The sequence below is a fragment of the Bos indicus x Bos taurus genome, chromosome 5, assembly GCF_003369695.1.
Source record: "Bos indicus x Bos taurus breed Angus x Brahman F1 hybrid chromosome 5, Bos_hybrid_MaternalHap_v2.0, whole genome shotgun sequence".
NCBI lineage: Eukaryota > Metazoa > Chordata > Mammalia > Artiodactyla > Bovidae > Bos > Bos indicus x Bos taurus.
The window spans coordinates 13,757,116-13,785,050 of NC_040080.1; the positions used below are offsets into that span (position 1 = coordinate 13,757,116).

Below are 27,935 nucleotides of genomic sequence, written 5' to 3' on the forward strand. Positions count from 1 at the left end.
GCAAACGCTGCTGGCCAGTGTACCCAACATGAGGCCACAGAGATGGATGTTTGTGCCCTTACTCTGTATAAATAAACACCACACAGTAATTTTACAGAGCAGCCTGGCAACCCTTGGCCAAATGTCGCACCAGCACCCCCATCTTCTGCCCTTGACCTCATGCTACATGTGCTCATCAAACTCCAGTTCCATGGTCACATGATCCAAACTCATTATGAGTCCCCTTGAGTACCACACTTTAATTCTTTTCGAGTCAAAAAAGATTCCATTCTCTCTGTCCATGTTCTTTGGGCATTTTTGATTAGCAGTGCAGAGTTTTTATGTGTATTATTTATTGTTATAGGTCAGATGGATCCAGTCATAATTCATTATAACAGCACAGGCCTCACTGGTCCTAGGAGTCCTTATACTTTGAGCAGTGGACTTTCCTGGTGCTGTGACAAGAACCTGCAAAGACCACTTCTGAATCAGAGCCAAAGCCCTGATGAAGTCCAGCCCCCTGAGGGGGTCAGTCCTTGAACCTGACGCAGTCCTGCCCATGGATGATAAGCAGCCCAGCCTATTCCAACACTGCTCAGTTTCCACATTGACTTCAGGTCCTCTGCTGAGCACCATATGGCTTCCCAAACCCCATCACTTCCAGGAGGTTCTTCCTATGTAGGGCACTTAGATTAAGTGGCTGCCCTGCATTGTGTGAAGGGTGGAGTTATAATGTTCTTTGTTATTGCCACGGCTGAGGATCAGTATGTCTATTAATAGAAATATTAATAGGAAGTGGGGAGGTTTAGAAAGCTCCCATATCCTGCCAACATCACCGTTTCCTCCCCACCGACACACACCCCACAATGAGGAGGGAGGGAATAGCTCATAACTATGGATTTTGGCTGAGTTGGTTGGAATTTGAAGAGCCACTTTCTGTCCCCCAGACTATGGGAAGACAACATGGCAGGACACCTAGGGCCTGTCAGCAACAGGCCACCTACGTCTTGGGTTTTATATGCGTATGTACTGTGATTTCATGATTTGGAAGTAATTAAACTACTTTTTAAATAAGCTTCTGATTTGCAATCTTCCCACACCTGTCCTTTGGGAGTGAAGCTTTGTGGGATGTCTGGATTCCTGGAAGGAAGGGGACAACTATCTGAGGTCTCTCTTCACTTCCCCAAGGAACTGAACACTTCCTTGAGCATCTCATCTCCATCAGGGTGGCCAGAAGCTCCAGGTGGAGGGGAGGGCTTCTCAGATCCAAACAGCTTCTGATGTTAAGGTCCTCTTCCAGTCCAGAAGAGAAGAAAGACCCTGTGCAGGAGGTTCAGGGTGGGGCTAAGGGATGAGGCCAGAGTCCTGGTTATGTTGGGTGAAGTGCAGGAAGGCAGCAGGAGCTGGCAAGCAGAGCTCAACCTGTGCACAGGGCAGATGGCTACCACTGAGAGGTCTTTGAAACTGTCAATCAGCTATCTAAAACATGTTCAAAGACCTACAGGAAGCCATGTCTAAATAACTGAAGGGAAGCATGAGAATAATATCTCACCAAATAGAGAGTATCAATAAAAGACATAAATTATAAAAAAAGAAGCAATCAGAAATTGTGGAGTTGATGAGGACAATAATAAAATTCACTAAAAGTACAGTGAAAAATTGACTAGAGGGTCCTGATAGCATATCTGAGCAGGCAGAAGAAAGAATTAGTGGGCTTGAAGACAAGGCAATTGAGATTATCTGGTCCTAGGAACACAACTTTAAAAAAATAAAGAAAAATGAACAGAACCTCAGAAACCTGTGAGACACCATAAAGCATGCCAGTATATGTATAACAGGGCCCTAGAAGGAAGGGAGGGGGTAGAGGGGCAGAAGGACTATTTAAAGAAATAATAACCAAAAACTCCCCAAACTTGCTGAAAGCCATTAATTTATACATTCAAGAAACTCAGCCCAACTGCAAGTAGGATAAACTCAAAGGGGTCTATTGCTAGACCCATAAGAATCAAACTATTGAAAGACAAAGAGCTTTGAAAGCAGCAAGAAACAAGCAACTCACCACATACAAATGATCCTTAATCAGATGAACAGCTGGCTTCTCATCAGAAACCATGGTGGCCAGAAACATCGGGATGGTAAAGTCAAAGTAGTGACAGGGAAGAAACACCGTCAATCAAAGGTTCTATATCTGGTCAGACTATCTTTTAAAAGTGAAGGATAAATCAGACATTTCTGGATAAACAAAATTGAGAGTGTATCTGTAGCAGACTTGCCCTACAAAAACTACTACAGAAATAAAGGACACTAAATAGCAACTTCAATCAACATGAAAAAGTAACGAGCACTGGTAAAAAAAAAATTACATAAGTAAAGATGATATAAACATATTTTTCATTTGTAACTCCTTTTTTCTGACTTAAAAGGCAACTGCATAAAACAATAAATAAACATCTATGTTGATGGGCATAAAATGTATAAAGATGTAATTTATAATAATAACAACAAAAAGGAGGGTGGAATGGAATTATGTAGGAATAAATTTTTCATACTCTTGGAATTAAGTCATTATTAATCCAAACTGTAACAAATTGAGATATTAATGGTGACCCTCGGGGCAACCACCAAGAAAACAAATAAATTACACATTGTAAATAAAATTACAAGAGAATTACAGTTGTACACTAGAAAATAACTAACACAAAGGAAGGCAGTAGTGGAGGAATACAGGGACAAAAAAGACACGTGAAATACAGAAACGGCAAAATGGCTGACGTAAATCATACTTTACCCATCACATTAAATATAAACAGATTAAACTCTCCAGTTAAAAGGCAGAGATTGGAAGAAAAGGAAACGTGACTCCATCTACATGCTGTCTACGAGAGACCCACTTTAGGTTCAAGGACACAAACAGGCTGAAGGTAAAAGGACAGAGAAGATATGCCATTCAGGAGATGTATCCACCAAAAGGGCCCGAGTGGCCACACGAACATCAGACAAAACAGTCTCTAGGGCAAAAATCGTGAGTAAAGACAAAGAAGCACATTTTATGATGATAGAGGGTCCAACCATCAGGAAGACAAAACAATTATAAACATACAGGAACTTAGAGCCCGAAAGTACATGAAGCAAACTGATCTTTAGGAGGAGAACAGGAGAAGCAGCGCTGTCTTAAATATTTGACCCCATAAACCATTATGGTGCTTAATAGTCTGCTAGGGATTTATTCCTTTGGGTTAAAGTATGCCTTTCTTAGAGTTCTTTGTTAAAATACAGATACGGCCCTGAACACCACGGGCATGAACACCTTAGCTGAAACTGTTTTAAGATCCTTTGGAGTAGGGCCTGCTACTGACAGAAACAAAGGGTTGAGCCATCTATGATGGAGGATGCAGGTGTGGCCTGGAGCAGACCTGGGCGAGGGGAGGCTGGAGGGGCGTCCAAGATTGGGCAGAGGTATGAACACTGGGGAAAGAGCAGTACAGGGTAGAGGAGAGGCGGGAGAGAGCCAGGAGGAACAGAAAAGACCCCAAAGGGGAAATGAGTGCTGGACAAGGAGCAAAGCCACCAGGGTGTTGGTTTGGTGCTGGAGTTCGTGGCCAGAGGCAGCAGCAGACCCGGGAGAGGTCCAAGCAGTCAGAATGGGAGCGGCCAGCATGAGGCCAGAGATGGTGATAAGCACAGGGCATCCCTGGGTAGGCACTGGGAGCACAGGGCATCCCTGGGCAGGCACTGGGAGCCTAGGGCATCCCTGGGCAGGCACTGGGAGCACCATGGCAGGGAGGGAATGTGGTGGGATGCGGTCTGAGTAGAAAACCAGGAAGCCCCCAGGACAAAGATGGGCAGAGCCAGGAGGTCACACCAGACACGAGCTCAGAGTCGAGCAAAGAACCGGACAAGCAGAAACAAAAACAAGGAGGTGTCTGGGAGGCGCCCAGTGACGGGAAGACGCTTAGTGTTGGCTGGTGCTGAATCTGAAACCGAAGCGAGGCAAATGTTCTGGGCAGAAACTCGAGCTTGACAGTGACAGTAGCCCCTGCTTGTCAGCACCTAAGTGTTCCAGGCACGTCACACATGCTGCCTCCCACCGTACCCGAAGCATTCCTAGAGGTCCACGTGGAAACCTCCTGTCCACAGACACATAGGAAACCTGCTTCAGTGACTTGCTCAGAGCTATTCCTGCTGCAAGGGGCTAGAGCTGGGAGGCTTTGCTGCCACCCTGTGCTAGGCTCTGGGCCGGGCTGGTGTCCAACAGTCTTGCTTTAAAGGAATAGTGGGGTAGGGGGCAACTGAGATCCGGGGGCACGGAAGTTCTCAGAGTCTCTACAAAGTCCCCATACATCATGTTTTCTCAGCTGGGCGTGGAGAAGGGAGCCGCAGAAGCCTGACCACCTTCCTGCCCCTCTCTCTGCCTGGATCCTTGAGGGGTGGTGAGGATTCACCCCATGGGCTGAAAGCCCAGGCACTAGGGTTATCCCACCCTACTTGAAACCCAAGCTAGGGACAAGGGGCTGCAGTAAAGGCACACACACAGACACACAGACACGTCACATACAGACACTGCTGGTGACCATCTCACTAGTGAGACACTGGCAGTACCCTCTCTTAGGGAAAGGACCTCCTGTGAGTCCCCCACACTGGGGCTGGGGGCCAGAGCCCATCAGATGATGAACACAAGCCCTCTGAGCAGGAAGAGCCCCCCAGAGCCCTAATGTTACTGATGCCACGGAGGCCCAGGAGGGAGCAGGAATGCTCAAGGTCCTGGGTCCCTCCTGGCATTCAGTGCTGGCTCTTGTCACCCACCCTCCGGGGGCTCCCAGGTGCCTACAAAGGTGGACGAGAGAGAAAGCCTGAACAAAGGAAGCTGGCGCTTGCCTGTGGCCTGTGGTCTCTGACCCTCTGGCCGATCTGGGCAGGAGGCCATAGGCACACCCTTGGGAGCTCTTGGCCAGTGACTGCCCCCTACCCTGCCCAGCTGGCTGTGTGCAGCTTTCTTGAATCATCTTCTTGGTGGTTTGCAGACTCTTTCTGTCCCCTCCCTTCCTGCATGCCCCAACAGCATGTGGACATCACCCACTCTCCTATGTGGGGCCGGGGTCTAGCCCTAGAATGGTCAGCAGCAGTGATGTTTATTATCTTTGCTTCCAAGTTTCCACTCAGGGTGAGAGTGCCCTTGCCAGCCTCAGATGCTAGTCAGTGATGCTGGAGCACTGCCAAGGGGTGGGACCTCAGAACCCAGCGGAACGGACCACACACCAGCCCAGATCAGTGTCCTTCGTTCAAGTGCCCTGTTCAGGGGCTGTCACAGGGGTGCCAAAGCTGGCAGCTACCCTTTGCTCACTGCTCAGAACCCCCCAAATGTCAACATCACAGCCACACTTGAAACAAATATAGCTTTCTAGAAAAGTAAAATAAAATGAAGTCAGTAACTACAGACCCGATGTTGGGCCTCCTGCCTGCCTGTCAATCTACCCCAATAATCATCAGGTACAATTCTTGAAGAGCTATTCTGAGAAACATTCAGAAAATGGCTTTTACATGGCTCTATGTACCTTGCTGATAACCTCAGACATGGTCACTCTGTTTAGCAGCAGCTGGTTTTGTTGCCCAGGTTTTCTTTTCATCTCCTCGCTGAAGTTAAGCAGTTGGTCAGCCCACTCCCTGACCCCAGCGTACATTTATCACCCAGAGTCCACCCTGAGGAGTCGGGGGAGCAGGTGGGCGGTGGGGAAGAAGGCTGTGGCTTTTGTAAGGCGCAGCTCCAAAGAACCCACAGGGATAAACACAGAGGCCAGACGGCTGCTGAGAAAGGAGGGGCCCTGAAGCTGGGGAAGGAGCAGGTCCCCTGGGGCTGAGGGTGGAACAGGAAGCAGGTATCTCAGTTTGATGGACTCAGCACCCACGGGCACCTCAAGGCCAATGAAGCACATGCCAAGGGTGTCCACTGGCATCCAGAGAACAGGCTCTGAGGCTGGACTGATCGCCCAGCATTGCCCAGTCCTGTGTCTTTGACCTACAGGAAGCTGCCAGTCTGCCCTGCACAGTTGCCATGGCAACCTCAGTGCCAGGCTCCTAAGGGCAGGGTGGGGAGAAGGGAGGTGGAGAAGGCACGGGGTGGCTTTTCTGGAAAAGCCCATCTGTCCGTTCCCCCAGGAAACCAAGCTGGGGGAGAAGGAAGGATGGTAGCGACATCTGGGTCCAGACAGAGAAGAGAGGGAGAGACCCCGAGACACCCAGAGAGCAGCTGTCCTTGGGGCTGTGCTTTCCTTCCACAGTGGAGGGGGGCCCATCGCCGATGGAGACTAAGGCCCACTGGGTCTTGGCGGGGGCATCTGCGCAGGAGCCCGTGTGCAGGAGGCAGGGCGGCCCCGTGGCCTCAGGTCCCGGCGGAAGCCCTGCGAGGCGCATATCAGCCGCAGCAGGCTTTCTTCTTGGCAGGGCGGTCAACCTGAATGGTGTCTTCCCTCACTGTGTCTTCTTGCTCCTTGAGGATCCTAGGGGAGGGGAAGGTGGAGGGTCAGCAGCAGAGGAGCTGCTGGGACAGACCCAGCCTCCCAAGAGCATCAGAGACAGTGTTCCAAGTCTCCCCTGGGCCGGGCACAGGTGCACAACAGTGATTTGTAAAGCTAGAGTTGTAATCAGTATGGATCTTTCACAACACCTCCTCCAGGCAGCCTCCCCTGATGCTCTGGATAATGTAAGTGCCCCTGGTAGCACTTGGGTCCTTCCTCTGTTACAGTCCCATCGCTGCTTCTTAGCAGAGAGTGAGACGCTGATGACAGAGACTGTATCCTTTGTCTCTGTGTCTCTGAAGCTTATCATAGTACCCAGCAACCCAGCAGAGGCGCAAACATTATATTTATTGGTTATTAACTTTATGGAGTGGAGAAGGAAATGGCAATCCACTCCAGTACTATTGCCTGGAAAATCCCTTGGACAGAGGAACCTGGTAGGCTACAGTCCATGGGGTTGCAAAGAGTCGGACACGACTGAGCAAGGGCTTCCCATGTGGCCAGAGCTCCAGATTAACTATGAGAGGTGAAGGATCAAAAATAGTGTCAGGGATCTTATCCCTGCTTTATATTCTCCAAGAACTTTCACCGGAAGCATCTCTACCGATTTTCACATAAGAGCAGAGAAGGTAGGATGGATGTTCCCATGTTGGAGGCAAAACCCTGGCAGGCAGGGCAACTTGCCCTGGGAATCAGTGGCAGAGAAAAGCCTAGAGTTTTCCCCACAAATCTCTAGGTCTTTCATATCTCCACAATGTCTCCAGTGCACCAAATAAGTTGTTCTGTGCTCTTAATTATTAAAAAAAAAAAAAAATATATATATATATCTTTTAGATGCTCCAGAATGAATACTCAGCATGACATAAGCACTAAGCAGTGTCTGCTGGGTGGGTTGATGGATGGGGATGGGTGGATGGACAAATGGATGGCTGGATGGAGGGAGGGAGGGATGGATGGATGGACAAATGGATGGATGGATGGAGGAAGGGAGGGATGGATGGATGGGTGGAGGGAGGGATGGACGGATGGATGGGGGGTGGATGGACAGATGGATGGATGGAGAGATGAAGAGATGAATGGATGGATGGATGGGTTGATGGATGGGTGGGTGGGTAGATGGAGGGAGGGAGGGATGGATGGATGGACGGATGGATAGGGGGGTAGAGGGATGAAGAGATGGATGGATGGGTGGGTGGGTGGGTGGGTGGGTAGATGGATGGCTGGATGGATGGAGGGATGGAGTGAGGGATGAAGGGATGGATAGAGCAATGGATGGATGCCTAGATAGATGAATGAGTGAATGCCCAAGGATTGAGACTGGGGCCTGTGTGGTCCTGTCTCCTTAGCCTTGGTGTAGGTAGAGGCTCACAGCACCAGTCCTTTGAGCGCTGTCTTCTAGGGTACCTCTGTGTCCCCCATCGCAGCCCCTCTCCTTGGCTCCCCTCCCCCTCCAACAGGAGTCCACAGTATAAGCCAGCTGGCTGCCAACTAATCCTTGGTAAAACATTAGGCAGCATTGAAGGGCCTCTGATCTGACCTTTCCCAAAGCATTTGCATTTAAAAAGAGGATCTCTGGGAAATGGCTGGCAGCCGTTAAGACTCTGAAGACAAAGACTGCGGTGGGGGTGGGGGCGGGGTGTCGATGGGGGCGGGTGACAGGCAAGGAGGCTCTCTTTTTGTCATGGTATTTCAGAGGTCTGTTCCTGACCCTGGGGTCCCACACAAAGGCCTAGGGCTCCAGCCCCTCTACCCAGATGGCTCAGACAGACAGAGGGGGTTTAGGACACAGAGACACCAGCTGAGTAGCGTCTCATTACCTGGCCAGATGGAGCACAGGCTCTTCCGTGTTGTGACCAGAATAGGCGCTGCATTCGTAGAAGATCAGGTCGTGTTCCTGGAATCAGAGGACAGAGGGCATGAAGAAGAGTTGTGGGGAGGGGTGGGATGGAGGGAGCCTTGGGTGGGGGGAGAATGCCCGTCTACACCTGCCACACCTTCACTTCCTCGCGAGCCCTCCCTACTCTGTACCAGGCTGAGTTCTGTCCCTCGGGCTCCCTGACGGATGCAGGTTCCGGAACCATCTCCCAGAGGAGCCATAAGAACTTTAAAACAACCCAACCTATGCCGCTGCCTTAGTGCTTCACGCTTTCTGGAATTGCTGTCTGGGGTGTACGGGCTGCTTTTTCTTCTCACACCAGCCTGCAATGCAGGCCAAGACTCAGACAGAGGCCAGGGTGGGTGACATCCTTCCTGCTTTACAGGCAGGGAAACTGAGGCTCGAGAGGGTACAAATGGTGGGTGAGCCTGTTCAGGTCTCCCCTGGGCTCCCAGCCGCTCGCTTTCCCTGGCACACGGGCACAGTTATTAATAATTCACATACCAGCTAACGCACACTCCGGCTGCCTGTGCTGTTGACCCTGGGGTACAGGACCCTGGGGCCCCAGGACAACTGTCCGTCACCTCACCAGGCAGAGGGTGGACTGCAAGTGTGGGGACAGGGGGTTTGGCCAAGGCTCATTCTATTCCATTTATCACTCCCATTAACAGGCTTCCTGCTTTGTTAATGACAATGCTAATGGCATCTGGCAGGAGCCCTGGAGGCTGCCACCCTGGGGGACAGGCAGCTGGGTGCAGATGCGTCCATAGCCACAGATCAGGAGGCCCCAAGAATGCTGGTCCAGCTCTGTCCTCTGCCTTCGCCTGGTCTGGTCCCTGCACACCTCTGTCCTGACTCCCCTTCAGTCCATGGAAGGATGAAGGCTCCATGGTGGGGGTGGGGGGAGCACATAGACCTGGAACTGGAAGACACGATTTGCCCCTTAGCTTCAAGTCCCGACCCCACCACTGAGGACGGGTAATGACGGAACAGATCACTTAACTTCTCCCGGCCTTCTCTTTTTTGTACTTACAGAAAGAAAGAAAGAAAAATAAAAAGGAATGATAAAAATACAGATCTGCAGTTCCTTAATCAAACTCCTTGGATCCAGGTGTATTTCGAAATCCAGAATTTTTGTTTTAGAAAGATAATAGTGTTAGTTGCTCAGTTGTGTTTAACTCTTTGCGACCCCATGGACTGTAACCTCTGTCCATGACTTTCTCCAGGCAAGAATACTGCAGTGAGTTGCCATTCCTTTCTCCAGGGGATCTTCCAGACCCAGGGATGAAACCTGGGTCTCCCGCATTGCAGGCAGATTCTTTACCATCTGAGCCACCAGGAAAACCCAGAAATAAGGACAAGAAAGATAATACTTGTCCATAATATATATTAGATAATAGCCTCTGTGGATATACAACAGCACCCTATAATCAAATATATTACTATTTCTTCAATGAAGCATTTGAATATTCATTCAAAGTGAAGTAAACAAAAACCATAAAAAGTCCCAACTGCAGTCCTGGTCAGGTTCTTGTGTTTGGAGCTCTTTGGACCTGGAATTGCGGATGTGGCCCAGGGACATGCAGCTGCCCGCTGACCACACAGCTGCCGGACCTTCCTCCTCCTCCTCCTCCCGTGAATCTCACCCCTGTGCCTGCCTGCCCAGCCCCAGAGGCCGTAAGTCCCTGTCTCGAGCAAGCACACCAAGATTTATGGAATCCTGGTGCTGCAGAGCACTAGCTCACAGACACACGGTTCCTAGAATCTGCTCCAAGGGAAAGCAGGCTGCCAAGAGCGAGCGTGGTTTGTGTTGCTGCCTGATTTCCTTCAAGCCACATTGGTCCTCCGCTTGGGCGAGGGGGCTGGTGCTTATTTTAATGGGCGGCTTTGCAGGGCCTGCCCTGAGTTTGTCTGGAGTCTGCAGCTTGGAGGCTCAGTCTTGGTGGGAAAGAGGAATGCTCTAACAGGAAGAACACTCTCCAAGGAAGAGCACATGGCCTGGTGGGGAGTGAGCGCGTCATCTGTGAAGACGACCAAGTCAAGAAACATGGATGGATGGAACTCAAGGATCGCCTGGGGGACTGAAATAAGGAACCTCCTCCTAGCGGATGGTTTGGGCTTCCCCGATGGCTTTTAGGTAAAAAATCTGCCTGTGTCTCCTGCATCACAGGCAGATTCGGGAGACGAAGGCAGACTGGGGTTTGATCCCTGGGTCGGGAAGATCTCCTGGAGGAGGAAATGGCAACTCATTCCAGTGTTCTTGCCTGGAGAATCCCATGGACAGAGGAGCCTGGTGGCTACAGTCCACGGGGTCATGAGGCGGACATGGCTGAATGCGTGCACAGCTGCAGCCTCTGAAGATTCATAATTCTGAGTTTCAAGGAAGAGGATTTGGGAAATGCCCCACACCCAAGGCAAGTCTGTCTTGCAACCTTGGTTCTCTGCAGAAAGTTCCACATGCACAGCAGCTGGACTGCCCCCCGATGCCAGGACACCATCCGACCCGCTTGCTTCCTTCCCAGGGGCCTCCCCAAGAAGGATCCCAGCCTGGCTCTGGGCACATGCATGACCCCCCTGGGGTCCCTCCCCGTCCAGAGAGATGGGATGCTCGCCCCTCACCTTGGCCAGCTGCTCCCCCAGGCCTCGCGGCACTTCCCGCTCTTTCTCATTGTCAATTTTGTTGGCCAGCAGAAGAACAGGAATGCGGTCTCCCACAGCTTCCTGTGGAAAAGATAATCCCCAACTGAGAGATACATCTTTAAGGAGAACCTGGAAGGGCAGGTGAAAACACTGGCTGCAAAGACTCAAACTGGCTTGCAAACTCTCTGCTGCCACAGAGGTTGGGTGATAAGACAGTCAGCCCAGAGCGGAGAGGGGACCTCAGTCTTTCAGAGCCTTAGTTTGCTGGGCTTCTGTGAGTGCCTGAGGCTGCCTCTGATGCCTCCCAGTCCTCTGTGCAGGGACCCCCCTCCTCCAGCCTGCTCCTCGGGTCCTAGCTGGAGTAGAACGAGGGCACAGCTGATGCTGATAAAATAAGGGTCTGTACACAGTCCCCACGGGCATTCCCAAGTGACCAGATTTGGTCGACATGACCGAATGAACAAGGAGTTACTGTGATGGGCTTAGGAGGTGGTCCAGGGACTATGCTGCCAGCAGTGGCACCTCCGGGGACCTTGAACTTGGCACATTGCTCCTCTAAGGATGGGTCCGGGTCCCACTCATGGTCCTGGGCCCACAGTGCCCAATACATGGCTGTCGTGTGCTTTCCTGGAGGTCACCCCACAGGGATCCCTGTCCTGGGTACCCTGGCTCTGAAGAAGTCCCAATCAGGAAGAATGGGGGCTGGAGCACCCACAGTTCATGGGCCAAAATAACAGGTTAATTCGAGGGCTCAACCCTACTTACTCCTCCAGTAGCTGTGATGTATCAGCTGGGGACTTGCACCCCAGGATCCCTGCACTCCAGGGTCTCTGCACACTGGGGTGTCTGCACTCCAGGGTCCCTGCATCCCAGGTTCCCTGCACTCCCAAGCTCTTTGCACCCCAGGTCCCTGCACCCTGGGATCCCTGCCGTCCAGGGTCCTTGCTCCCCAGGGTTCTTACACCCCAGGTTCCCTGCACCCAAGAGTTCCTGCACCCCAAGGGCCCAAGACACACAGAGACTGAGTCAATGTGGTAATGTTCACATTCACTCAGGTTGTTATTTTTGTTCTGTGAGATATTTAATTAGGGGCTTTTCATCATAATTTGGTAACAACTAGTTATTCACTGCAGCTCTGTGTTTCACAAAGTAGAGAGAGCCGTGGGATTCCAGAAGTCAGCCAGTGGTTACAGCGTCACCAACAGTTCAGCTGCCTTACCCTAGACCCGGTCAAGCAAATGTCCATGGTCCCTCCAACAGGACTCCTACAGAAGTTTAAATGTCATCACATTTGAAATGAAGCCTCCCTGGTTCCTCAGTGTACACATTCCTTTTTATTGAAGTTCAGTAGTGAAAAAATTCTCATTGATTAAATGAGAACGTTAGAGCTCAGAGAATCCAAAATAACATCCAGTAAAGTCAGTGTTATGAAGACCCATCCTTTAGTATATGGATCACCTTTCTCAAATCTTTGGCTCTAAGTTCTTATTTCCAATGACCTCTGCTACTTTGCTGCTGCTGCTGCTAAGTCGCTTCAGTCGTGTCCAATTCTGTGTGACCCCATAGTCGGCAGTCCACCAGGCTCCCCCGTCTCTGGGATTCTCCAGGCAAGAACACTGGAGTGGGGTGCCACTTCCTTCTCCAAAGCATGAAAGTGAAAAGTGAAAGGGAAGTTGCTCAGTCGTGTCCAACTCTTCGCGACCCCATGGACTGCAGCCCACCAGGCTCCTCTGTCCACGGGATTTTCCAGGCAAGAGTACTGGAGTGGGGTGCCATTTCTTTCTCCAGGGGAGCTTCCCCACCCAGGGACTGAACCCAGGTCTCCTGCATTGGCAGGCAGGTTCTTTACCACTGAGCCACCTGAGAAGCTCCTCTGCTATCTACTGTCTCATTAACCAGAACTCTCTGAAGGCAGTATTTCTGCATATCCATGGTGGGACGAATGATGACTCGAGGCACTCCAGGATCTTAAAGTGTCCTCCGAGACATCGGAAGTAGGTTGACTTGTGCACATGTTGGTGTGTGTGCTGGGCAGGCTCTGCCACATTCCAGGTATCTGTGTGTAAGAAATGCTCATGGCTGCATGCAGGGTCCACCAGACTCCCTCTTAACCAGACTTCAGGGACCAGCGATGCCCCCCAGTCTCACCTGTTTTGTCCCACAGAAACTCTTGCAAACAGTTTTTCACAGAAAAGGAACAAAAGAGGAAGAAGCAGGAAAACGAGCCAAAAGCCTTGTTGTTTGGAGCACATGTGAGAGATATTTGTAGATGGGTGTGTGAGAAATGACTTAAGGCTGCTGGGATTTCTCGATGTGGAAACTCTGTGAAAATAGGAGCATCAGACTTGAAATCGCACGGTGGGATTCTAGCCTGGAGTCTGATATTGTTACTGGAAATGGCTGGTTTTTCTCCGTGGGTCCTGAATGACCAAACGGGATGAGGTAGGAACAGGCAGCCTAGCACTTGTACCATGAGCAGCAGAGCTGCCCCTGAAAAAGGAAAGTGGCCTTCTTTCCTAAAACGATTCCTGGCTGAAAAATAAAAATAAAGATGAAAGAGTTTAGAAGGAGCAGGAGAAAAAAAAAAAAAAGCCCAGGCCCCAGCTGGAGTGGTGGTTTCTGCTCTTTGCAGTGTTCTCCTCCTACACAAACTCTCTGGCCCCTCGCTTCTCCTCCGTGGGCCCTGTGATGTAGGAGAACTAGGCCTATCTCCAAAGATGCAGCAAAAAAAAGTCAGAACATACGTAAGGCCACGGCCCGTGCTACCCATCATGGGCAGCCAGGTGTCCTCACTCTGCCCTAGATCCGTCTCCAACATGGGAGGAGCTGGGGCTGGGCTGGGGTCTCACGGCCCTCTCTGACTTGAACCTCAACACTTGAGCCCTCTGCCTACACTTTATGTCATTCACCTACCTAACTAGCTGCCGGCCTGTCCGTCCACTGCTTGAACAAAGATGCTCCTAATGACCCATCAGATGAAGTGATACTTTCTTTTGAAAGTCTGAGGAGCACCTCCTTCGGTGCCTAAGTCTGCAGCCACTCAATGTCTGTGGATGTTTCTATAGATGTTGGTAAGGTCACATGGGGCTTCCCTAGCAGCTCAGACGGTAAAGAATCTGCCTGCAATGCAGGAGACGCAGGTTTGATCCCTGGGTCGGGAAGATCCCCTGCAGGAGGGCATGGCAACCCACTCCAGTATTGTTGCCTGGTGAATTCCGTGGACAGGGGAGCCTGGTGAGTTGGAATCCATGGGGTCGCAAAGAGTTGGATACAGCTGAGCGACTATCAATTTCACTTTCACAAAGCCAAGAGGGCACCCCAGGTTGGAGGGAAGGAGTGGCCAGCTGGGCACAGTCTCTGGGCAGGCCCTCCAGGCCCTGTCCAGTTCTGCTGCAGCTCTCATGGGACCACTCCCTCCTCTCTCCCCTCTCTACTCCCTGAGTTGGGAGGTGGGTTTCAGTGCTGGTGTCTATCCTCCCACTGTCCTCAGAAGCCTCTTTCCACCTTCCACCATTCAGTTACTTTTCTCTAAACTTGAACTTCTTGGAAGACAGACTTGTTGAAATTCAAATATTCTCCATCTCTGACTTTAACTTACAGGAACTGTCAACTTGGAGCAAGCTTAGGACATGCAGCTGTTGCATTTGGTAGCTATGTGTGTGTGTGAGAGAGAGAGAGAGACAGTGTGTGTGTGTGAGTGTGTGTGTGTGTGTTAATACCTATTTGCTGGGAGGCAAGGAAAAGCACTTAGCCAGGCAAGTGCTGTATTTCTCCAGAGGCAGGAAAAAAAAATCTTAACACATTAAAGCGCGCAGTTATGCTAAGAACAAAAAAATGACTGCAAAATTATATCTTGGGGGTTTCCATATTTATCCAACCCCCCCACCCCGAAGATGAGTCAAAACAAGATTTATTTGTGTAGTTCGTTCTAAACTGCCAGCACTTTGAGCTCAACTTGGAACATGGGGGAAAAAAATCAAGCTGCTATTTTTGCCAAGTGCTATACATTGTCACCGGCGACAAAGATCACAGAGTGAGAGCCAGCCAGTCGTCCAGGAAGGGAGCGGAGACCTGCAGGGCTATTCTGCTTTGAGGTGGAAGCCGGAAGGGCCAGAAAGAGATGAACGTCTATTTCTCAGAAGCAGGTGTAACCAGAGCCATGTGATGAGGGAGGAGCAGAGTGCAGGAGCAGACCTTAGATTCCAGCCCTGGCTATGCCACCTGACCAGCTGTGGATCCTCTGACAAGTCACTTCTCTCTGCATCTCAGGATTTCTCAGTTATAAGGCAAACAGCCTACGTGACATTAATCTCCATGGTTTTATTCCAGCTCAGATTCACTCACTGGTCTTGCTGGTTCATGATTTGGTTCAGATGCTACTTTCTTGATGCACAGGCTTAATGGGACAGAGTTCTGGGGGTGACAGAAAGATCCAAACAAGAAGTTAGTATGCCAGGACTGCGGGCACTGGGGACCAGCAATCTGGATTCAGGAGAAATATCAGCGTATCTGGCTTGTGTTGTTGTTTTCAGTCGCTAAGTCATGTCCGACTCTTTGTAGCACCATGGACTGTAGCCTGCCAGGCTTCTCTGTCCATGGGATTCTCCAGGCAAGAATACTGGAGTGAGTTGCCATGCCCTCCTCTAGGGGATTTTTTCCACCCAGGGATTGAACCCACGTCTCCTGTATTGGCAGGTGGGTTCTTTACCACTGAGCCACCAGGGAAGCCCCACTGGGCTTGTTGTTGGGTCACTAAGTTGTGTCCGACTCTTTTCGACCCCATGAACTGCAGCACACCAAGCTTCCCTGTTCTTCACGATCTCCCGGAGCTTGCTCAAACTCACATCCATTGAGTTGGTGATGCCATCCAACCATCTCATCCTCTGTTGCCCCCTTCTCCTCCTGCCCTCAATCTTTTCCAGCATCAGGGTCTTTTCAAATTAGTCGGCTCTTCACATCAGGTGGCAAAACTATCGGAGCTTCAGCTTTAGCATCAGTCCTTCCAGTCAATGTTCAGGGTTGATCAGGATTGACTGGTGTGATCTTCTTACTCAAGAGTTTTCATTGGGCCTGTACCAAATCCTATTTTCTTGACCTGATTCAGGGACAAAGTTTTCAGATGTCTAGGGTGCTTCACAGTCTAAAAACAGGGCCCTTAGATCCCGTCCAGGTTCTCCTCTAGACTGGACTGGTTAAAGGAGTCCCACGCAGCAGAGATTAGGGTCAGATGGGTCGGGGATGCTGAGGTGGCAGGAAGGTCTAACGGCTGCGATTTCCCATAGGTGCACAGGAAAGGTAAGACGGTGGGAGGATCCTCAGAGTGTGTCTGGGTCCAGCTTTGGCCTCTTCTGCAGGAGGCCTGCGAGCCAGTAAAGGTGGAAGGGGCCTGGGTGGTGGCCAGAACACCTCTTAAGGTGGGGCAGAGGCCCCTTTTCTTCACCCAAGGCGTTTGGGTGGGTGAAGATCCTTCCAGCCCAGCTCCTTCCTCTGGGCTGGAAGGATCACTGGGGTCCTCTAGTCCATATGCTCCATCCTGGTGCCCCCAGACAGTCCGGGCCAGCCCCGGTAGAACGTGAGGGCCAGAGCATCCCATCCACTCCTTCACTGAGTGACTGGCCCACATTGTAGAGCCAGGCGGTGGCTGAGTTGAGACGGTGACAAGGTCCAAGTGGAGTTCAGGGAACTGCACTCCTCCCCAGCAGCTGTTCCCGCCCCAGGCAACCTCGTCCAGGAGCCAGGCTTTGCCGTGTATAATCTCAGCCCTTTCCTCTGGTACAGCTTTCAGGTTGAGGGGGGATGGGGTGCTGGGAACAGCTGGCCACCATTCACTTAACAATAAGGCTTCCGAACCCAAAGGCTGTTCTTAAAGCTCCCGCTCCACCCTCCCTCCTCCGGGCGGGGGGTGCGGGCTGGCGGAGCGCCATGGAAGTTGGAGCTGCGCCACCAGCGCCAATGCTGCTTGTGTTCAGTCCCTCTCCAATCCGAGTAGGTGTCAAGTTTCCATCCATCACCTGACGTCTCTGGTGGCTGGTTGCCAAGGCAGAACAACGTAGCTTTTCAAGAACCTTGAGATCAATTGCATTTCCAATGCCACCGTTCCACGTCCTCAACACACCCCCGCCACCTGACACAGCCTCTGGCACCTGCCCATGAAATCCAGGGCCACCAAATTGGGCCCTCCAGAGTGCCTGGGACATGCTGAGCACGCGGGTCACGCCCCTCAAATTTTTGCTGAAGGAGCACAAACGTCTTTGAGAAGGATTTAGAATCTTGCTTCTCAAAGTGGGGTCCCTGGCCCAGCAGCACTGGCTCGTTAGAACTTGCTAGAAATGCAGAATCTGGGGCTCCAGCCCACACCTGCTGACCCAGGATCCGTATTTTAACCCTGTCTCCAGGAGACTATTTATGCACATTAGAGTTTGAGGAGCCACTGGTTTTGGCTGGAAACCATGGCGGCTGAGGATCAAAAGCACCTGGGGGACCTTTGCTGTTGTTTTTGTTCAGATTTCCAGGTTCTGGATCATTCTCTTTGGGAGAGAAGGCCCTGATGTCTGTTTTGATTGAAAGCTCCGTAAGTAATCTTCACGTTCATTCAGGTTTGGAATCATCTTTTCAAGTTTACCTGTACCTTCTGCTCAAAGCTAAAGCAGGAGAATGCAAACCACAAATTACACAGAGAAGGCCCGTCCACACATGGGTAATTCTGAGTTAGCCACAGATGGATCTGCCATTTCAGCTTTGCTTCCGTGGGGTCTCTGTTGGGGTGCACACAGGTGATGCTATCCAGGCCTACCCCGGGCAGGAACAGGCTAATCACACAGTGCTCCACCCAGCTTTGTGCAGAATGACTGAACTCAGCCTTCATGCTGCGACGATGTTGTTGTCATTCAATCACTGAGTCGTGTCTCACTCTCTGCGACCCCATGGACAACAGCATGCCAGGTGCCTCTGTCCTTCACTATCTCCTGGAGTTTGCTCAGATTCATGTCCATTGAGTTGGTGATGCTATCTAACCATCTCATCGCCTGCTGCCTCCTTCTCCTTTTGTTGTCAATCTTTCCCAGCATCAGCCCCTCTGACATTTCTTTACCTCTACCACCACCTCCAAATTCAATCTGATGTGCCACCTCCTGGCTAAATCCCAGGCTCTCTGCAAAACAGGGGCCTTAGAAACCCCAGCTCCTACTAATGCAGAGAGCACACTTCTGTAAATTTCTCTCCATCCATCCTTGCTAATTCCAGACTACCTGCATTACTTCTTCCCAGAACTTGCTCTGTAACTGCAAGGAATTGGCGCCAGGACCTCTGAGGGCACCAAAACCCACGTGGATGCTCAAGTCCCTTACTTAAAAAGGTGTAGTACAGTCAGCCCCCTGCCCGGAATCTGAAAGTCCCACATCTTCCAGTTTGGTATGCGCAGAAACCCCGCTGTGTGTTTATCAAAATTTTGATGTGGGGTACAATTAAACGTCTGTGGCTGGGGAAAGAACGGGTGACCATGAAGAGGTCCTGACCTCAGTTTCATCATTTGAGAACCAGATGGCTATATTACATCTGTGGTTTTCAAAGGGAAACCATCTTGCCTAACAAAATCATAGTCAAGACTCCAATGCACAAAACTGAAAGACGGGGAATTCCCTGGCGGTCCAATGGTTCAGACTGAATTTCAAATGCAGGAGACACAGGTTCAATCCCTGTTCGAGGAACTAAGATCCTTCATGCTGTGTGGCATGGCCAAAAACTAAAATAAAAATAAATAAAGCAATCTAAAGAAAAAAATTTAACAATATAGAAGGACTCTGAGGTGGGGGGTAGAGGGTCCAGACTTGTGACCACCACCCTTCCCTGACCATCTCTGGCCATGGGAAAGGTCAGCCTGATTGCCGGGCTCCAAGGAGGAAAGTTTGAAAACCACCAGGATAGGTAAGCCCTAAAATCTCTCCTGGTGCTTTACTTCTGTGAGGAAGATAAAATCTGCTGATGCCATCAAAAATCAGGTTGTAAATCACAAATTTTAAAGAGGATGCACTTTCATACCACCCCACCATCTGCCTCTACCATCAGCTCTGTGTAGGGCCACTCACTACATTTCAAAACATACATTTTCTCTATCGTGTTTTAGACACAATCATTTTGAAAAATAATTTGTATCGGGCAAACTTCTGAGAAACCCTGGAATCTCACTTCCATCCCTGTTCCTCATTTTCTTTGGTGACGCCAAAGCAGCGGAAGAACAGGAGAGAAAGCAGTGCCCCATCCAAGTCCAAACTCCAAAAGGAACACATTTTGGGTTCGAGGCAGTATGGGTGTCAGGGCTGAGACATAACGAAATGAACAACACCAGCATCCTGCCTGCACGGAGACACAGCATCCACACTTGTGTCCAACATCTGTTGAGCACAGAGGAGCCTCTGCCAAGCCCTGGTCACAAAGGCAAAGATTTGTGGAGGGTGGCAGCTCCTTCCTGAACAGCAGTGGACAGTCTGATGAGCAGGTTAGGAGCTGAGCAAGGCCTGTGGGCTTGAAGAGACGGTCGAGCATGAGCTCCGCAAAGAGAGGAAAACTGTCCCTTTAATCCGCTCCTGGAGCCCCCAGGCCCCAGAATAATGCCTGTTAGAGCTCAGAACAAATAAACAAAGCATGGGTCCTGCTGGTGAAAGGAGTGGGACCTCCTATTTGTCTGTATGTGAAAGGACTGGGGTGGGCAGGGCTGTAAAAGAAAACAAGTGACTTGGCACAAGCCCTTGGCCTTGGGACGTCTGCATTCAGGTGGCTGAGGACAGCTTGAGGTGGTCGGGAGCACCAAGGGCCCACAGAGCAGCATGTTGGAAGGACAACTCGGGAAAGCAGAGTCTTAGAGAGAATCCAGAATTCAAGGAGGAGTCCCATCTCTCGAGGGCCCTGCCCAGGGTGACTCGGGACAGCCTGGGACCCTCACATTGCAGATGAGCCTCCCTTTGTGTGAAGGGCTGTGATGAGACCACCAAACACTGAGCAGACCCGACGCCCCCTGGAGCTGGAAAAATGCAGGCAGTGGGAAGAGGCCCTGATGACTCTATTTAAACATCCTGGAAAATCGTGCTCCCTCGACACTTGGCACTCCCTCCCCGACTCCTAATCCCACTTTTCACAGTCTCAAGGTCCGCATTACTGGCTTCATCTATATTTTACCTGGGTTCCTTTCCCAGCACCCCCTCACAAGGGCAGAGTCTGATCACACCTCTCAGGTTCACCTATGGGTCCCCAGTAACCAGCCTGATGCCGGACACTTGGGTGGACGGACGCACGGATGCCTGAACCGGTTTGTTCTGGGAAAAGGTGGGGTCTGAGTCAGGTGTCCTCCCGGGAGGCCAGCCACTCACCTCCACGCTGCTCAGCCACTGCCGCACGTCCAGGAAGGACTGTCTGGCTGTGAGGTCGTACATGACCACGACGCCGTCCGCTTTTCGGAAGAACTGCTGGGTGATGCAGCGATACCTGTGTGAAGCTCCTGGTCAGGTGTGCGGCCTCCTCGGCCGCCAGACCCCACCCCCGCGGGGAGAGGGCAGGCGGGGTTACCCCGGGGCGGGGCGGGGGTGGCTCCTCACCTCTCCTGCCCCGCCGTGTCCCACAGCTGCACGGCCACCCGCGAGTCGTCCACTCGCACCGTCTTCACGCGGTAATCGATGCCTGTGGGTGGAGCCGAGCATCACGCCCAATCCAGAAGACGCGCCCCCACCCGTCAGCCCCAGGGACGGCCCTCCCTGCTACAGCTCCTGACCGGTGATGTGGGCATGGACTGAGCACTGGGCAACAAGCCCCGGGACCTGGGCTCTGGTCCTGTCTCAGCCACTGACCAGCTGTGGGACCTTGATCCAACCACTGAACCTCTCTGAACCGCAGGCCCCTCTTTAGGGATCAGATGAGCTCATATATGGAAAAGCAATCTACTAAGGGGAAAAATTATCATTCATGAATTGATTCCCTCATTGTCAAGATGAGGAGACAGAAAGACTGTCCTCAGATTCCTCCCTCCCCCGCTCCCTTTCTCCTTTTCTTCTTTCCCCCTGAAATCCTTTTCAAAATTTCTATAATAAAATTCAGATATCCTTGGGGGGATGGATCACATGTTCAGACTCCCATGAGTGATACAAAGATAGGTGAAGGGAGGGGGAAGCAGAAAGAGGGGAGCGCTTGACAGTGGCGGGGGCGGGGGTGGCTGGGGCAGAGAGAATAAGGGGCTGGGGAGGGAATCAGAGGCAACATTCCCCCTAGAGTTGGGTCCAGAGTTCCTAATCCCAGCCACCAGTGAAAGTGTTAGTCGCTCAGTTGTGTCTGACTCTTTGCGACCCGATGGACTATAGACCACCAGGCTCCTCTGTCTGTCGGATTCTCCAGGCAAGAATACTGGAGTGGATTGCCATTCCCTTCTCCAGGGGAATCTTCCGGATCCAAGGATCAAACCTCGATCTTCCGCATTGGCAGGCAGATTCTTAACCGTCTAAGCCACCAGGGAAGTCCCAGTCCCAGCCATCAAGCCGTTTGTAATCATCCTTCTGAGGCTGTGACAGCCCCCCGACCCCTGGAGTCATTGACCCCAGAGAGAGGCCATGGGGCAGGGAGACACACCATGTGCCCCACAGCAGACTTCAGACAGAGGACCTAAATGCAGGTTCTTTGATAACAAACATTCCTCTATTCCACATCCTGTAAGGGTATTCACAGATGTTCAACCAGTTAAAACACTTTTCCCTCTTAAGGCATCAGTTCTTGAAACCAGTGAGAAACCCCCTCCACCTTCAAAAAGGCCCAGCTTCTGGGATCCTTACTCTGGAGGGCCCAGGGAGGAACAGTAGCAGCAGCTGGCCAGAGAGAGACAGACAGATGGACAGGCAGATAAGAGGCAGGTGACAGAAAAGGGCATCCCTGCCACAATGTCCAGGCAAAGGGGGATGAGGGGCCAGGCAGGGCAGGAGAGATGGGAGGGTCGTCAGTTCCTAGGATGTCAGCAGGACCGCAGACACCCTGGGTTCCCAGAAGAGGGTCAGAAAGAGGGTGCCTGCATCTGGGTGAGGAACACAGGGACAGGTCCCAAAGGTAGAAGGCTTGGCATTCCCAGTTCCCATGTGACACCCCTCCCTCCTCACGGAGCTCCCCTGTGACATCCACGTGAGGGTTGCTATCTGCATACACACAGGCACCATACATTCGCATGCACACACCTCCATCCCCTCCCCACCGTGGAAGGCTGAAGAAGCAGGAGATCCTCTTGGCCTGAGCTGGTCAGCAGCCTCACCGAGTTATAAACCCAGTTCTGAGACTTGTTCCCCTCTTCACAGCAGCACCCTGGGCATGGGGCACCCAGTAGCTTCATTTCACCCAGAGAGTCCAGGACTCAATGCTCCCATCAGAACAGGTGGGAACCAGACCCAAGGGTATCTCCTTGGCTCAAGCGAACGGGCTTCCCCCACGGGTGCTCCGGGAGACAGAGTAGCTGCCTGCCATCTGATAACAGCTCAGGAGAAAGCCAACCACAGCCGATACCTCCGGGGCCTGGTCTGAAGGCCCTGAGGACCCAAGGATGAGCCCTGTGTTTGGTGGAAAGGTGATGGAGGGCCGGCTGGGTCCCTTGACCTCACTGATGACCGCTCTGCTGGAGCTGGGGAGCTTGTCTTGTAGGGGGCACGTGGACCAGGAGCTTGGGGAGTCCCTGCTGGCCCACAGGGCACTCCTCCCTGCAGCCTCGCCTGCAGGCTGGGAAGAGGATGAACAAGCCCGAGGGGAGTGTGGGGCTGGGAGGACACGGGGCATCAGTGTACAGCAGAAAGGGCCTCACAGAAGGACGTGGGACCAGAGGGGTTTCTGAGACCCCTGCACCGGTTCCAACAATCCAGGAGCCCAGACCCTGTGTTCCTGCCTCCGAGCAGCCATGTGACCTTGAGGACTTGATGTCACCCCACTTGGGGAACTTCACTTTCCCCGTCTGTAAGGTGAGGCATGATGGGGGTGTGGGGGAAGTTGGGTGTCCATGACCTTTACGTCCTGCTGCAGCATTCGGTGAACTCTCACAGGTGACCCCCAGACTGCAACCTAAGTGGTTCCTGAATGAGGACTGGACCCCAGGGCCCCTCACCGTGGAGTGTATGTGTGGTAGGATGTGCAGGTCAGAGCTGGGCGATGGACCCCAGGAAGGGCGGCCTTCACCTTTCTAAGCAGTCAGTCCGAGCACACGGGCTTGGGAATGGGGAGAGCCAGTGATGTCATGGACACAAGCTCCCAGAATTTCTCTGTGCACATGAGGAGATGGATGGAAACTGACTGGTGCCCAGGAGAGGTCAAAGGGCATCCTGCCAGGGAAAGCTTTTGGAAGGAGCACCTTGGGGCACTGCCCGTGGTTTAAAGCAGGAGCCTGTGAACCAAGGTGAGGCCTCAGGGAGAGCCCTGGACTCAGAGTCCTGGGTTCAGAGCCTTTGCCTCTAACAGCCTCTCTTCTCCTTGACAACACGAGTTCCAGAATTCTACAGGAAGCATCATTTGACATTTCCAGGGCACTCACAGGACCCACGCACCCGCTTTTGAAGGGACATATGGTGGGGGAGGCAGGGCACCCCAAGACACACTGCTGCATTGTAGAACCCAGATCCTGCACAAGCCAACGGGCAAGGACAAGTCATGTGCTCACGAGGGGCTGGGCGATCAGGAAGTCTCTTCGGGGAAGGAGGAGGGCTTGCGAGCACTGCCGTGTCCCTGTAGGTCTGTGCTGAGGGTCCAGGGCTGTTGAGCCTATGGGACTCAGCCTGCTGGAGCCCCCGGAGCCCAGGACTCGATGCCTTGCCTGTATCTTTAAAGGGAGCATCTTCCAGGCAGCTGGCGTGACATTGGCTCCCTGACGCATGTGCCAGGGACGCGGATTCCAGCTGATGCTCTGGGCTCCCCTTGCACAGTGAGAGGAAGGGTGTTCTAGATTTGGAAACTCTGATATTTTTCCCCATCCTAAATTGTCGGTGTTTCCGTAATTGGCCTCCTGGAAAGTGCAAATTAGTCTGATATTCTCAGAGTTCTCCATCTTGGAGACACTGGTTGGAGGTGTGAGCAGACCCCGATTCTCTGATTCTTCCAACAGGAAGGGCAACATGCCCATGGCGTGGGGGCTGCCCTGGGGGGTGAAGCATCTCCCCTCTGCTCCCACAGGCTGATGCCCGAGGCGTGACTTCGGGGGTAGTTCTGCAGTCACCCCATGGAATGCTCCAGGGAGGGCCAGTCCAGCTCCATAGAGGTCACTCCCAGGGTCACCACACTCGGCACCCAGGGTCACTCCCAGCTGTCCATCTCCAGCTGCCCACGGCAGGGTCTTCTGGGTGTCTTCCTGTCAGAGTCCCGATTCTTCCCTTTGGGAGGCTCTGAGTCTCCAGGTGAAATGGGGCAGAAGTGGGGCAAGAGGGGCCCCCAGATTTGGAATCTGCAAAGGCTCAGCCATAGGAACGGGGTGCCTGCAGCCTGCAGGAGAGACCCATCCGTAGGAGGAAAATTGGAAAGAAGGGCCCATTTAGGTTATCCTGGAGGAGACCTTGGAGTCTCCCAAAGCAGGTCTCTGGGGCAGGAAAGTTTATCTCGGAGGGCCAGCTTGTAAGACCACCAGGGGTCAAGGGTGGTTTGGACAGGGTACTGGGCTTGGAAGCAATCTTGGGTGGCTTCGTTCAAATCTCTCATTATTTTCAGGTGAGGAAAACTGGAGGGCAAAGAAGAAATACCTCCGGAGTCACATAGCTGGCCAGTGGCAGAGCTGGGGTAAAGGTCCAGGATTTCTGATGCCCCCCTGGACCTCAGCAGACTGCCCTGCCTATGCCACCCGCCTCCTGTGGCAGAAACTGGGTGCTGAGCACACAGCTCCATGTTGTTAGGGAGACCGTGGGCTGGAACAGCAAGGGTGCTGGGGGCGGGCAGTGGGAGCACCAGCCAGCTGATGAGAACGAGGACGGGCCTCTGGGCCTCTCTGGGCCTCAGGGTCCTGGTCCTGCGTTGGGCTGATAGCAGTGCTTGCCTTTTCAGGGTTGTTGGGAAGACAGATGGATATGGTAACTATTAGGTGGGGATACAAATTGATGCAGGCACCGTAGAGAACAGGAAGGAGAGGCCTTAAAAAGCTAAAACAGAACTATCATATGATCCGGCAATCCCACTCCTGGGCATATACCCTCAGAAAACCATGAGGCAAAAAGACCCACATACCCCAGTGCTCATCGCAGCACTATCTACAATAGCCAGGACGTGGAAGCAACCTAGACGTCCATCGACAGATGAATGGATAAAGAATATTCCCCACCATAAAAAGGAATGAAATTGGGTCATTCGTAGAGATGTGGATGGATCTGGAGTCAGTCATACAGAGTGAAGTAAGTCAGAAAGAGAAAAACAAATATCACATATTAATACATATATATGGAATCTAGAAAACAGGTACTGATGAACCTATTTTCGGGGCAGGAATAGAGAACAGACGTGTGGGCACAGAAAGGCAAGGGGAGGGTGGGATGAACTGGGAGAGTAGCCTTGACATACAGACATGACCGTGTGTAAAACAGATAGTTAGAGGGAAGCTGCTATGTAACACAGGGAGCTCAGCCTAGTGCTCCGTGATGACCCACAGAGGTGGGATGGTGGGGGGTGGGAGGGAGGCTCAAGAGGAAGGGATGTAAGTATATATACAGCTGATTCACTTTGTTGTACAGTGGAAGGTAATGCAACACTGTTCTTGCCTGGAAAATTCCATGGACAGAGAAGCCTGTTGGGCTACAGTCCATGGGCGTCACAAAGAGTCAGACGTGACTGGTCAGCTAACATTTTTCACTTCACTTTCTTATCAGCAAGGTTAAATGGCACATCGAAGACACTCCATGGATTCATTTATTTTTTTGGTGAGTGACTGAATTTGGGAGAAGCTAAAAGGTCGATATGCCCTTGGGTTCTGCCACATATCCCAAGGCAAGGAGCAACTCTGGGAGGAGGGGCCAAGGCCTCTACCTAAATACAGATTTGTGCTCGGTCACTCAGTCGTGTCTGACTCTTCGCGATCCCCTGGACTGTAGCCTGCCAGGCTCCTCTGTCCATGGGAATTCCCAGGCAAGAACGCTGGAATAGGTTGCCATTTCTTATTCCAGAGGGTCTTCCTGACCCAGAGATCGAACCCATGCATCTTCTGCATTGGTAGGTGGATTCTCTACCATGGAGCCACCCGGGAAGCCCACCTAAACACAGAATTACCCAGATAGTGATGGGAGCAGATAAAGATCTGATCAGCTAATAGCTGAGCTTAAAGAGCATCCACAACAGACTCCAGCTGTCACCAGCAGGCCTGGGATGTAGGATGGGGACACCTGACAGGTAAAAGAAGCCACCAGAGCACTGTCCTGTCCCCTGCCCATCTACACAAGTGCGTGCACACACACACACATACACATACACACACACACACACACAGAAAATGGGGAAGGCATGATCCAAGAGAGACGGGTTCCGAAAGGCAACCAAGGGCCAGCAGTTCATCTTTGCCAAGTTCAAGTCCCCTTCAGGCCGGGCGTAGGAAGCATTTATGGTTGCACCCTCGTCGAGCACTGGGCAGACATGGTCCTCACCTACCAGCCCAGCCCTTGGCCCTTCCCACAGGGCTCCAAGTCCCTCCCTGGGCCCCCTTCTCACAGCCACCCCTTTCCAGAGGTGGGCTGGGGTCCAGCCTCAGGTGGAAAACTCACCCACAGTGGCCGCCGAGCCTGGGGAGAACCTGCCATCACAGAACCGGCCCAGGAAAGACGTCTTCCCCACGGAGGAGTTGCCCACAAACACGATCTTGAAGAGCCGGTCTGGGGTGGATGGGAAGCCTTCCTCCTGCAGAAGGCAGATAGTTGGGTCAACCACTGGCATGGTCACCAGTCCCCACACTTGCCACCCCCACCCCTCACCCATCCCTGCAGCATCCAGAGAGACACCAGCAACCAGCAAGGGAGGCTGCTCGGCCTCGGATGCAGGAAGCTTCAGGTTCAGGGCACTGGGGCTCCTTCCAGCATCAGATGTGGGAAGAGAGACATGCCTTCCAGCACCAGTGATGCCCATGTGCTGGGCCGCAGACCCTGTGCTGGGCTGGGTTTGTGGTGGAGGGAAGGAGGCCATGTTTACAGAGTCACAGCATGATGCTCCAAGTGTCCAGGGAGCACGGTCAGGAAGTCAAGGGTCTTGGGGTGCAGGGGGCTTTGGGCTGGGCCTTAAGAAGGAGCTGGAGGTTTTCTGTGGGGGGTGATTAGGAAGGACAAGGTGGGGTGTTGGCAGGGAGATGGGGAGATAGAAAAAGAAGGCTTAGCTATATCTTGGGGGCAGAATGATCCCAGACAGGGGTCAGGCCTCTTATTTCTGCCCCATCACTGGAAACCTAGACTGGATGGAGGATGAGCCTCCCTTCCTGCACACTACCCTGCCATCCCACCTCACCAGCTTCATCTAGGGGCCCCATCTGCCCTCGAAATAAAAAAGAAATCCACACTCATTAAAAAAAAAAGCTTTAAAAATTAAAAGTGATACTCATTTTAAAAATTAGGAAACTTAGTAGAGAGGAAAATAATTATTCATCATTCATCCCACCACCCTGAAATGACCACTGTTTCTATTTTGATGGATTTCTTTCAGTTTTTTTTTTTCTATATAGATGAAGCAATAGGTGATTCTTGAGAGCGATTTGAGATATTATATGTAATTTGTTTATATTATTATACATACATTTAAATTTATATGTAATTTTTTATTTTTAATATATTATTAAATTATGAATAGTTTTCTGAATTGCCAAAGTTTTTTGAAAGTGTGATTTTTAAAAATTATTTTAAATTAATGAATTTTTGTTTCGGCTGGGCTGGGTCTTCATTGCTGTGAGGGCTTTTCTCTAGTTGTGGCAAGCGGGGGTT

The 27,935-nt window shown here is 51.7% G+C and overlaps 1 protein-coding gene across 4 annotated transcripts in view; it reads right to left on the bottom strand.

Moving 5' to 3' along the window:
- Nucleotides 1-312: 312 nt before the first annotated feature.
- The window catches only part of CRACR2A (calcium release activated channel regulator 2A), a 158,424-nt gene continuing 130,801 nt past the window's right edge, over nt 313-27,935 (bottom strand). For 2 of the 4 annotated variants that reach the window (XM_027541053.1, XM_027541054.1), the window contains exons 13-18: nt 26,736-26,868; nt 20,595-20,676; nt 20,370-20,484; nt 10,987-11,088; nt 8,309-8,385; nt 313-6,473 (exon numbers count right to left, since the gene is read on the bottom strand). In XM_027541053.1, coding sequence (XP_027396854.1) covers nt 6,389-6,473; nt 8,309-8,385; nt 10,987-11,088; nt 20,370-20,484; nt 20,595-20,676; nt 26,736-26,868 — 594 coding nt within the window. In that variant the 3' untranslated portion in view covers nt 313-6,388. The remainder of the gene's footprint in view (nt 6,474-8,308; nt 8,386-10,986; nt 11,089-20,369; nt 20,485-20,594; nt 20,677-26,735; nt 26,869-27,935) is intronic. The other 2 variants (XM_027541052.1, XM_027541051.1) reach the window with 1 other exon arrangement.